General features: G+C 43.3%; 1 protein-coding gene across 5 annotated transcripts in view; it reads left to right on the top strand.

Annotated features, from left to right (window-relative positions):
* L2HGDH (L-2-hydroxyglutarate dehydrogenase) overlaps positions 1-12,708 on the top strand; it is a 56,411-nt gene that overhangs the window by 2,548 nt on the left and 41,155 nt on the right. For 2 of the 5 annotated variants that reach the window (XM_002718232.5, XM_070053676.1), the window contains exons 2-3: positions 5,238-5,353; positions 5,990-6,141. The exons of 2 other annotated variants lie outside the window; for them this stretch is intronic. In XM_002718232.5, the coding sequence (XP_002718278.2) occupies positions 5,238-5,353; positions 5,990-6,141 (268 nt within the window). Of the gene's footprint in view, positions 1-5,237; positions 5,354-5,989; positions 6,142-12,708 lie in introns of those variants that run through there. One more of the 5 variants, XM_070053678.1, reaches the window with a different exon arrangement.

A 12,708-nucleotide genomic window follows, 5' to 3' on the forward strand; every position in this document is an offset into this window, starting at 1 on the left:
TGTTGGTTCACTCCCCATATGGCCGCAACGGCCGGAGCTGTGCTGATCCGGAGCCAGGTGCCAGGTGCCAGGTGCTTCTTCTGGGTCTCCCACACTGGTGCAGGGGTCCTTCTCCTGCTTTCTCTGACCGAAGCAGAAAGCTGGATCAGAAGTGGAGCAGCCAGGTATCGAGCCAGCGCCCCTATGGGATGAAGGCACTTCAGGCTAGGGCATTAACCTGCTGCACCACAGCACCAGCCCCTCTCATTATGGTTTGATTTGCCTTTCCCTAAGGCAATGGTGTTTGAATAATCCAGAAACTTACAGTGTTTGAATCTTGTCATGTACTTATTGGCCATCTGTATATCTGTCCTCTGATGAAATATTTGTTAATTCCTTTTGTCCTGTGGCTGGTTTTGAGACTCTTTTACATATTCTAGGTACAGGTTCTTTATCAAAAATGTAGCTGCAAGTATTTTTTTCCCAATCTTGTTGATTATCTTTTCATCCTCTTAATAGTCTTTTTTTTTTTTTTAAGAGTTACTTTATTTATTTGAAAGGCAGAGTTACAGAGAGGCAGAGAGAGAGAGAGAGGGGAGTCTTCCATCTGCTGATTCACTCCCCAGATGGCCACAACAGCCGGAGCTGCACCAATCCGAAGCCAGGAGCTTCTTTCCCGTCTCCCACGTGGGTGCAGGGGCCCAAGGACTTGGGCCATCTTCTACTGCTTTCCCAGGCCATACCAGAGAGCTGGATCAGAAGAGGAGCAGCCAGGACTTGAATCGGCGCCCATATGGGATGCCGGCACTGCAGGCAGAGGATTAACCTAGTGCGCCGCAGCGCCGGCCACAAGAAGTTTTAAATTTCGATGAATCCAGGTTAGCCACATTTTTCTTATAGACTATGTTTTTGATGTCAACTCTAGGTCCCAAAGATTTTATTCTATTTTCTTTTAAGGGCTTTATCCAGAGTATTTGATATAAAAAATGTTACTATTTTTAGTTCTAAGGTGGTAGTATGTGTGTGTGTGTGTGTGTGTGTGTGTGTGTGTCTAAGATTTTTTAAATTATTATTTGAAAAGCATAGAGAGGTGAAGACAGAGAGTTATATTCCAATCACTGGTTCACTACTCGAGTGCCACAAAAGCCAGGGCTGGGCCAAGCTGAGTCGAATCAGCGCTCATATGGGATGTTGCATCACAGGTGTTGTGGCACAGTTGTGCCCCAGCATGTGTGTTTTAAAGAGACCTTTAGAAATAACATTTTGAAACATTTACAAATGAAATAATGATGCTTAGGATTTGCATCAAAATTGTTTTAAAAAGGAGGGAATGAAATACATGGGGTATGGAAGGCACAGATTTGTTGTGCGTTGATGACTTTTGAAGATGCATGATGTGTATATGGGGATTCATTGTCCTCTTTTCTCTAACTTTGTATTGGTTTGCCCTTTTTCATAATCAGAAGCTTTTTAAAAAGTTACTGTTAAACTGCTCATCGGTGCTGGCTTGCGACTGAGATGTGGAAAAAGCTGTCCCCTTGACCTTCAGATGTCCTCCAGTGCTCACCTGCTGCTGTTCTGGGCGTCTTTCCCAGAGTGGCTGCTTGGACTTCCGTGCTTTCCTTGTGAAGGGTGCCTCCATCACCTCATGTTGTTGTGTCGAACAGTGATTTTTCAGGTTTGAGGGCGGGAAGTAAAGGTGACATAAATAATTGGAAAAAGTCTATTTAATGCATAGTTTTATGTTAGAAAATGAAACGTTGATTAATGGGGCCAGCATCGTGGTGCATCCAGTTCAGCTGCTGTTTGTGAGACTTATATCCCTTATCAGAATGCTGATGGCACAGCAGGTTAAAGCCTCAGCCTGCAATGCCAGCATCCCATATGGGCACCGGTTCATGTCCCAGCTGCTCCATTTCCGATCCAGCTCTCTGCTATGGCCTGGGAAAGCAGTAGAAGATGGCCCAAGTTCTTGGGCCCTTGCACCCACATGGGAGACCTGGAAGAAGCTCCTGGCTCCTGACTTCGCATCGTCTCAGCTCTGGCCATTGCAGTCATTTGGGGAGTAAACCAGCAGATGGAAGATCTCTCTGTCTCTGGCTCTACCTCTCTCTGTACTCTTCAACTAAATAAAATAAATATTTAAAAAAAAAGAATGCTGATTGAAGTCCTGACTCCTTTGCTTTTGATCCAGCTTTCTGCTAACATTAGGGAAGGCAGTGGAAGATGGCCCAAGTATTTGGGCCCCTGCCACACTTGTGGGAAACTCAGATTAGGTTATTGGCTCCTGGCTTTAGCCTGGCCTGGGCTGACATTTTTGGGCATTTGGGGAATGAACCACTGGATAGGAGATCTCCCTGTCTCCCTCCATCTGCCTCTTCTCCCACTGTGACTGCCTTTCAAATAAATAAGCAAATCTAGGGCTGGTGCTGCAGCTCACTAGGCTAATCCTCCACCTGCAGTGCTGGCACCCCGGGTTCTAGTCCCGGTCAGGGCGCCGGATTCTGTCCCGGTTACTCCTCTTCCAGTCCAGCTCTCTGCTGTGGCCCAGGAAGGCAATGGAGGATGGCCCAGGTCCTTGGGCCCTGCACCCGCATGGGAGACCAAGGGGAGGCACCTGGCTCCTGGCTTCGGATCAGCGCAGTGCACCGGCCGTAGCAGCCACTTGGGGGGTGAACCAACGGAAAAGGAAGACCTTTCTTTCTGTCTCTCTCTCTCTCCCTAACTCTGCCTGTCAAAAAAAAAAAAAAAAAAAAAAGCTTTTTAAAAAACTAAAATTTGATTAATGATTGCAATAGAATCTGCAAAATCAAGAGCCAAGTAAAATTTTTTGGTTGAGAGACTGTAACAAAGGAGAAGCTCCACCTTGCCAAGTTTTTTGGGTTTTGTTTCTATTTCTGAGACACTGAGGGACAGATAGGGAACTTCCAACCACTGGTTCAATCCCCAGATGCTCACAACGGCAGGGGCTAGACTGGGGCCAGAGCCAGGAGCCAGGAGCCAGGAACTCGATCCAAATCTCCCACATAGGTGGCAGGAACTCAATTACTCGAGCTGTCAGTGCTGTCTCCCATGGTCTGCATTGGCAGTAAGCTGGAGTCAGAAGCCTGAGCCTGGGCTTGAACTCAGGGACTCCCATGTAGGATGCAGATGGCTTAACCACTAGGCTAAATACCTGCTCCCACCAAAGGGTTTTTATTAGAGTTCCCCAGAGGGAGCAAGGATGAGAAACACTACTGTACGAGTCAAGACTACTCCTGTGGAGTGTGAAGGTGGTGCTGCTTTTTTCAGAAAAGTGAAGCTTGAGAGCTAAGCACAGCATCATAGCCCGACCTGGGAGTAAGGGAAAAAAAAAAGTAGAAAAGAAGTGGCTTTCTTACACAGGTGCACACACACACCCCTTCCTTTTGTGGGCCCAGCTGTTCTTGAAGGGTACTTACAGTTTATTGGTCAGTATAGATATCACCTTGATTAGGAAAAAAGTACATAAAATATGACTAAGTCATATGCACACCAATAACTTAAAGATTTGTAAATGCTTTGAAAACCTACCTTAGTAAAAGATTATGGAGGTTTGTAAAGACTGTTTTACCAGTAATTATATTTGTGGAATTCTTGGGAATCATGTGTAGATTTCCTAAAAGATCTGCTTATTGTAGAAGTTGTAAAAAGGGTCAAGGTTAGGCCGGGGCCACGCTCAGTAGGCTAATCCTCTGCCTGAGGCGCTGGCACACCGGGTTCTAGTCCCGGTCGGGGCGCCGGATTCTGTCACGGTTGCCCCTTTTCCAGGCTAGCTCTGCTGTGGCCCAGGAGTGCAGTGGAGGATGGCCCAAGTACTTGGGCCCTGCACCCCATGGGAGACCAGGAGAAGCACCTGGCTCCTGGCTTCGGATCAGTGCGATGCGGCGGCCATTGGAGGGTGAACCAACAGCAAAAGGAAGACCTTTCTCTCTGTCTCTCTCTCTCTCACTGTCCACTCTGCCTGTCAAAAAAAAAAAAAAAAAAGGGTCAAGGTTAGTAAATCATGTAAGTAACTATATTAGAATATGAGTGTTTTACCCTTTTGTGAAATTATATTTTTAAAAGCATATTTAAAGGCTTGGACTTTGCTGATATTAGTAATGTTTTAGTTGACCAGTGTGAACATTTGCCAATAACCACTATTAATGTAGTGGACCCAGAATCCTATTTCACTTATGCTGTTGTTTTTTATTCTCTCTTAACTGTGGACCTTGTTCACCATCCCACACACCCCTTGGTAACAGGTTGTGATCCCACCATGCAGTAATACTGCAGAGAACTACCTGTTGAGCGCCACCTAGAGGCTATCCTTGTCCAAGTTATGATGCACTTAGACTAAAGGAGAAAATTTTATGCCCTTTTGACCCTAAAATTAGCTTAATATATAGGATTAAATTTATCAGACTCACACATTAGACCCTAAGTTGTCCAGGGGCTGTTTCTGGCTTCTCATGTAGCTGCAGATGTGACAGCATTTGTTACCAAGTTGATGTACTTCCATGAAGGATTTTGAAATGGAAACTTAGGTCACTTTTCAAAGGGAGGGCCTACTCTCTGAAGTTTCCCTCTTTTCTGATCTCATAAGACCTGGATTTGTTGACCATGTAATCTTTTAAGCTTCTAGTTGCAGAGTTAGAGAAATTATTCATGCCCTTTCTAATCTTTCAGGTGACTGTGTAATCCAGGTTTGTTGTGGTTAACATTGTGGTTCTGAGCCCATTCTGGACTGGTTATTTCCTTTAGGCTTGATGTTCTAACTGTAGTTTACTTCTTATCAGAAAAAAGAAAGTATAGATTCTTGCACACTGAGGTGTTAAAGGCATAGTGTGTTAGCCTGTCCTCCAGAATCCTACAGTTCAGTTTGGAAGGACTGAAGGTAAAGAGAAGTCTGCCGCTTAACCCAGCATGATCACTGATATAACCAGCCAGGGACTGGGCACGATAGAGACCCAGGCAGCCTGGCAAGCAGCCATCCTCCCCGCCAGCGGGCTGCAGCTGACTTACCTACTGACCAGCAGTGCATGTAACTTTAAAGGTTTGTTCATGATTAATCTGCTGACCAGCAGAAAGCAGCTTTAAAAGGTGTGTTCATGAAGTGAAGCCAAATAGCTCAAAGCCCAATACATATCTGATTATAAATTAATAGTATAATGGTCATCGATGTTGAGAATTATGCCTGTGACCTTTGGTGAGCCCTACTGTGAACATGTGTATTTAATAGTGACTTTCTCTTAAAGCTCATTTGATGTAGTCATTGTCGGAGGTGGAATTGTGGGGCTTGCCTCTGCCAGAGCACTCATCCTGCGACATCCGGCACTTTCGATTGGTGTTGTGGAAAAGGAGAAAGACTTGGGTATGTATGCTGTCAGCGTTGCCTTTGGGCTGACTTGGTCACCTGGTCATTTTGTCGCTTCTGACTCTGGAGCTGAGTGTCCATGTTAGTATCTTGGTTTGGGTTCTCCTAGAGGCAGAGGCTGGGACAAGGACTTGGGTGTAGTTGATTTATTTGAGAGATTATATGAGAAGGCAGGAGTTGAGGGGGTGGGGAGAGTTAAGATTGGGAAAGAGGAACAGCCATACAAAGGCAGTGTTGGAGAACTTGATGTCACCAGGGCCTCTGAGGGGCAGGAGTGTGTCTTTCTTTGGTTGAGGATTGTCCATAATATGTTGAGCCCCACTGCCTCCCAAAAAGTTAGAAATAGCCCTAGGCCAGAATGCAGCGAGCCGTGGAGGATGCACAGATGGTTTGCTGGTAGTGAGAGGTGAGCGTGCGCACCAAACTTAGAGCTGAAATGAGAGATGGGCTGAAAAGGTGTGGTGTGGGAACTAGGGATGGCTCCTGGAGAAAGTTACTAGTGATCTGAGCAAATTCAGGCAGAATTTTGAAAGATAAAGTCTCCTAAAGCTTCAAGTGTAAGTTTGTTCTCTCACCTTGTAGGCTTTTTCTGAGTCATGTGCTTTCTCTTACCCTGTTTCTCTTGTTCTGTAGCTGTTCACCAGACTGGACATAACAGTGGGGTCATTCATAGTGGAATTTATTATAAACCTGAATCTCTGAAAGCTAAATTATGTGTACAGGGTGCAGCCCTCATGTATGAGTACTGTAACCAAAAGGGAATTTCCTACAAGCAATGTGGCAAGGTATGGTGTTTTACCTGGGCCTCGACTTACTCGTAACTAACACTTTCACACTGATGCTTAATGTTGAATTTTTAAAAATACCTGGCTTTTCCTTCCTTTGTATCTGTGTGCTTTGTGAAATCTAATTTTAGGAAATAACTTTGAAAAATATGATGTGACTTACTCTACTTTTTTTTTTTTATTTTATTTTTAAAATATATTTGAGAGGCAGAGAGAGACAGAAAACGAGCATATTCGCATCCACTTGTTCACTGTTCAAATGCCTACAATGGCCTCAGGCCAGAGCCCAAAACTGGGTGATGGGAACTCAATCCAGGTCTCCCATGTGGGCAGCAGCTTGAGCTGACACCACTGCTTCCCAGGGTCTACATTAGCAGGAAGCTGGAGTAAGCATTAAACCGAGGCATTCTGTTATGGGGTGTGCACATCTTAACTAGTGTCTTTAACTGCTGGGCCAAATGCCTTCCCCTGCATGTACTTTAAAAAATAGCTTTATTGGCATATCTATCATATCTATGTAGTTCAGCCATTTAAATGTTTTTAGTAGGTTCACAGAATTGTGCTGCCATTGCCACTAATTTTAGAATATTTTCACACCAAAAAGAAGCCGTACTATTGATGGTTACTTGTCACTCCCCCTCTTCGCGGAGGAACGACACAGGACCCTGCGCTGTTCTTTCGTCTGCTCGGCCCTCCCCGGGTTTGCTGCTGGTTCTTCCCGGGTTGGCTACTATCCCTTCCACCTCCGTGGAAGGGCGGTTCCCCCTGCCACTTTCCCCACTTCCGCGGGGGAGCGGCACACCGCTGGCCGGCTCTCTCGGGGGCTGCACAGGTGTTCCTTCAGATAGATGTTCCTGGTGCATGTTGTCTCTCTCCTCCTTTATAGTCCTCTTCCGCCAATCCCAACTCTGCTACCCACACGCCGAGTACGCTGCTCTCCTCCAATCAGGAGCAGGATCAGCTCCTGCAGGTCATCACTCAAGTTGTCAGAGACAGCTGCGTAGAAGCTGTTTCCTCCTCTCCCAGCACCATATTGTGGGAGAGCAGATGCATAGAATAAGTCTTAATTCCAGTAACTTAGTCTAGTCCGAGTTGCTCCCCACAGTTACTCTCTATTCCAATCTCCCTTGGTCCCTGGCAGCCATTACTATACTTTACGTTTCTGTGGATTTGCCTGTTCAGGTCGAATCATATACCATGTGGTCTTTTGTGAACTGTTTGTTTGACTTAGCATAATGTTTTCAAAGTTCATCCACATTTTAGCATGAATCTGTACTCCATTCCTTTTTATGGCTGAATGATATTTCATTATATGAATATCCCACATTTTGTTTATTCATCATTTGAAAGAATTTAGGTGGTTTTCACTTTTTGGTTTTTATGAATGATGCTTCAGTGGACATTTGTGTACAGATGTTTGCGTGAGCATATGTTTTCATACCTCTTGTATGTGTTTCTTCCTGTGAGTTGGATTGTTGGGATAGTTAACATTCTGGGGAACTGCCAAATAGCTTTCCAAAGTGCTTTTTTACTATTTTACATTTCCACTAGCAGTTATGGGGGCCCCAGTTTCTCTATATCCTTACCAATCTGTTAATGTCCTTTTTATTTTATCCATCCTATTGAATATAGGGGCTATAACTTAGTGCAGTTTCAATGGTGTTGAGTATCTTTATTTTCAAAAATTAGTTTATTTTTAATTGACAAAATTGTATATACTTATCATGTTCAGCATATTACACCTGTTGTAGATAATATATGAATATTATTCAATATAATGATTAATAATGTGATTAGCATGAAATATGTATATGTGTGTAATGGCTAAATATAATATTTAACCAATATATAGCCTATATATTGGTTATCACAGACTTACCATTTATTTGTGGTGAGAATACTCAAAATGTACTCTTTTACCAATCTTCAAGAATACATTGCTCCTAACGGTAGTTGCAGTGTTTTATGGTAGATCTCCAGAACTTAATCCTCCTATCTGACTGAGATTGTATAGCCTTTAGCCAACATCTCCTTACCACCTGCACCCTGGTAAGCACCATTCCACGCTCTACTTCTATGGGTTCAACTTTTTCAGATTCCACATGTGAATGAGATCATGCAGTATTTATGTGCGTGGCTTGCTTCACTTAACATAATGCCCTCCAGATCCGTCCATGTTGTCACAAAATGTAGTATTTTCTTCTTTTTTAAAGACTGAATAGTATTGCATTGTGTACATGGACTACATTTTTTTTTTTATCTATTCATGAACACTTAGGTTGATTCCCTATCTTGACTATTGTGTGTAATAGTGCAGTGATCATGGAAATGTGTATGTCTTTCTGACATAATTTGTTTCCTTTGGATTTATATACAGAAGTGGATTTTCAGGATCTGTGTTGAACATCTTGTCATTTCCTTATTGACCATTCATGTGACTTCTTTAAAGAAATGTCCATTCAATTCTTTTGCCCATTTTAAATCTTTTGCTCATTGATCATATTTTCCTGAGTTGTGTGTATTCTTTATATATTCCAGATACATTATCCTGCAGTCCCCCCCATTAATAGAGGATTTATTCCAATACCTGCAGAAGATGGTGTAAACTATGGATATACATATCTACAATAGTTTGATTTATAATTAGCCTCAATAGGATTAATAACAATAATTAATAATAACATTTATAACCATGTATTATAATAAAACTTATGCTAATGTTATCTCTTTCTCTCTGTCTCTCAAAATACCTTCTTATCCTCACCCCTCTTATGATAGTGTGAGACGATACTTAAAGACAGCACTTTATCACTTGTCTTTGACATATCAGAATAGCCAGCATTACTGCTGTTGTGTTTTTGGGCCGTTATTAGGTAAAATAAGGTTAACTTGAACACAATCACTTTGATGCCAGTCTCATAACTGATGTCAACACTGAGTACAAAGAGGCAGGTGACACATACAGTATGGATATGCAGGACAAAGAAGTGACTCATATCTGAGGCAGCACGTGGTGGGATGATGTGAAATTTCATCCCACTGCTCAGAACAGCTTGAAATTTAAAATATATAAATTGTTGGGGTAAACAGTTATAGCATCCATTTGGATACCTATGTCCCACAGCTGAGCACTTGTGTTTGATTCCTGGCTCTAGCTCCTAATTCCAGTTTCATCCTATGCAGGCCATAGGAGGTAACAGTGATGACTCAAGTAATCGGATTCTTGCCACCCATGAGGGAGCCCTTTACTAAGTTCCTGGCTCCTGACTTTGTCCCAGCTCAGTCTGGGCCATTGCAGGCATTTGGGGAGTGAACCAGTGGGTGAGAGTGTGTTCTCTCTCCCTCTCCCGCCTTTCACAATCTCTCTCTCTTTCAAATAAATAAATATTAATTTAAAAAACTTATCAGTTATTTATTTCTAGGATTTTCCATTTAATGCTTTTGACTTTTGGTTGACTCTGTATGAAACCGTAGAAAGCAAAACCTCGGTTGGAGGAACTACCACGATCAGCTCTGTGATTTTATCCCACTCTGTAGTTTTTCTTTCTTGCTTTCTTGAAAGCACTGATGTTTTTTATGTAGTCTAGCTTATCTTTTTGCTTTGTTGTACTTTAATATTATATGTAAGAAATCATTGCCCAAGACTAGGTTGCAAGGAGTTCCTCGTAGTTTCTTTCCCTCCCTCCACCCTGGGCATTTTCTAGCTTTAGCTGTTACATTTGACTATGATTACTTTTGTATTCATTTTATATATGGCACGAGGAAGGTGACCAATTTCATTCTTTTGTGTGTGGATATCTAGTTGTTCCATTGCTCGTTGGAAAGACTATTTCTACATTTTTTTGATACCCTATTCAAAAATCATTGGAGCATAAATGTTAATGGATTCTCAATTGATGCATATGTCCATTCGGTCTATTCTTAGGCCAGTATAGGAAGTGAATCCTCCAATTTTTTTTTTTTTTCTTTTCTGGGACGCTAGCTTTTCCAATTTTGGAAGTAACATCACTTTCTCCAAAAATGCTGCTGGAATTTTAACAGGAGTTGTGTTGAATCTGTAGATCAATTTGGAGAATATTGCCATCCTAACAGTTTTAAATCTTGCAAACTAGGAATATGAAAATTCTGCTTATTTTTATCTTCTTTTTTCAGCAGTATTTTGTCATTTTTGGTTCTGCAAGGCTTATACTTCTTTCATCAAACTTATTCCTCAGTATTCTTTCTGAATATTGTGAGGAAAATTGTTTTCTCAGGTTTACTTTTACAATAGTGAACCAACAGAAGTCTCTCTCTCTCTCCCCCACCCCGCCTTGTCCCTCTGATACTCTTCTTTTCATATAAATAAATAAATAAATTTTAAAAAGATTTTTAAAAAATATATTCTGTGTACTACATACATATAGAATACATTTTTAGGTAGATTTTTTTTAAAGATTTATTTATTTATTTATTTATTTGAAAGTCAGAGTTACACAGAGAAGGAGAGGTGAAGAGAGAACAGAGAGGTCTTGCTCTGCTGGCCGCTCTGCTGCGCCGATCCAAAGCCAGGAGCGTCCTCCGCGTCTCCCACACGTGTGCAGGGGCCAAGGACTTGGGCCATCTTCTACTATTTTCCCAGGCCATAGCAGAGGCTGGATCAGAAGTGGAGCAGCCGGGTCTCGAACTGCGCCCATGTGGGATGCCGGCACCACAGGCGGTGGCTTTTACGCGCTACGTCACAGCGCTAGCCCCTAGATAGGTATTTTATCAACATGATTTGTAAATATTTTCTCCCATTCTGTGAGCTTTTCTTTCTTCCTTTCACTTTTTGGGAGCATGTCCTTCATTTCTACTTTCTTTTTTAAGGTTAAATTTTTTAACGTAAGTATCCTTTCTGCCGTAATTAAAAGTAACACCTAGTGCAGTCATTCAGTAGGGTGATTGGGACAGTGCTGAGACGCCCACAACCCTGTGCTGGAGCGCCGAGGTTTCAGTCCTGGCTGTGCTTCCTGCTAATGTGCATCCTGGGAAGCAGCAGGTGGCGCCTGAGCCCTCAGGTCCTGCTACTCCTGTGGGAGACCCGAGTGGAGTTGGCCTCCCAGCTTTGGCTTGGCCCAGCCCTTGCTGCTGAGGGCTTTTGGAATGTGAATCAGCAGATGGAAGATGCTTTCTCTCCTTTTCAAATAAATAAAAAAAATTTTTTAAAGATTTATTTATTTATTTGAAAGGCAGAGTTACAGAGAGGCAGAGAGAGAGGTCTTCCATCTGCTGGTTCACTCCCCAAATGACCACAATGGCCAGAGCTGGGTCGATCCGAAGCCAGGAGCTGGGAACTTCTTCCAGGTCTCCCACATGGGCGCAGGGGCCCAGGGACCTGGGCCATCTTCCACTGCTTTCCCAAGCCACAGCAGAGAGCTGGATTGAAAGTGGAGGAGCCACCAGTGCTCTTACGGGATGGTAGCACTGCAGGCAGCAGCCCCATAAATAAAGTTTTAAAACAAAAACTATTACCTCTTAAGTGTTGACTCCTTAGTGCCATGTGGTCACTTGTACATTCTGATGTGCCTGTGACTGCGACTCTGCTGTCCCCTGCTGGCAGCTGCTGAGTGACAGAAAAACTACTTCAAGCAGATGCTTGGATTTGCTGTTTTTCTCTCTGCAACAGAATGCATTCCTAAATGCACTTAACCCTGGTATCCATGGGAGGCTGATTCCAGGACACCGACAGCTGCCATGGTCTGCTGATGCTCAGCTCCATCCTAAAAAGTGGAAAGGTGTTTTCTTATAACTCATACCCTCCTGTGTGCTTCATCACTGGACTACTTACCATGCCCCAGACAGTGTACGCGCTATGGAAGTACTGGCTCAGGATAGTGACTGGGGAGAAGTCTGTACTCGTTCCTTAGGGCTGCAGCTCTTGCTCATCTGTTGAGTCCACCGTTGATCGAAGCTGCAGATGTGGGACTCGGGATGTGCAGGCCTGGCCGCATGTGTAATTCATTCTTGAAGAATGAATGGCTTCTCCCTCTGAAAGCCCATCGCACTGAGTACCAGCTGTCTTTCTGCCCACTGGGACTTCACACTTTCTTACAGGAATAAGGCCATGCTGTTTTGGAAAAAATAAATACATATAATGACTAAGCAACTTGTGCTCCTCTTTGGTACTGAGAGAGTGAAAGGAATAGGGTTGCTTATGGCCTGCTATGACAGAAGTAGAAATAGAGGCCTCATCACTTTTGGGGAAACTTTGTTATAATGCAGTTTTGTTACAACTTTTCTTGATGGAGGATGAAAATAAAGTCATGCAGAAAGGGAAAAGTAGACACTAAAGAAAAACAATTTTAATCAACAGTGTTTGAATCAGATGAGGGTACTTTAAAAAGTTCATGGGAAGCGGCTGGCATGTGGCACAGTGGGTTAAGCAGCCACCTGCAACACAACACTGGTTTCCCATATTGGAGCACCAGTTCCACTCCTGGCTGCTCCACTTCCTTTCCAGCCCCCTGCTAATGCACCTGCGAAGGTAGCAGATGATGGTCCGATTGTTTGAGCCCCTGCCACCCATGTGGGAGACCCAGGTGGAGTTCC

This window comes from Oryctolagus cuniculus, chromosome 12, assembly GCF_964237555.1.
Source record: "Oryctolagus cuniculus chromosome 12, mOryCun1.1, whole genome shotgun sequence".
NCBI lineage: Eukaryota > Metazoa > Chordata > Mammalia > Lagomorpha > Leporidae > Oryctolagus > Oryctolagus cuniculus.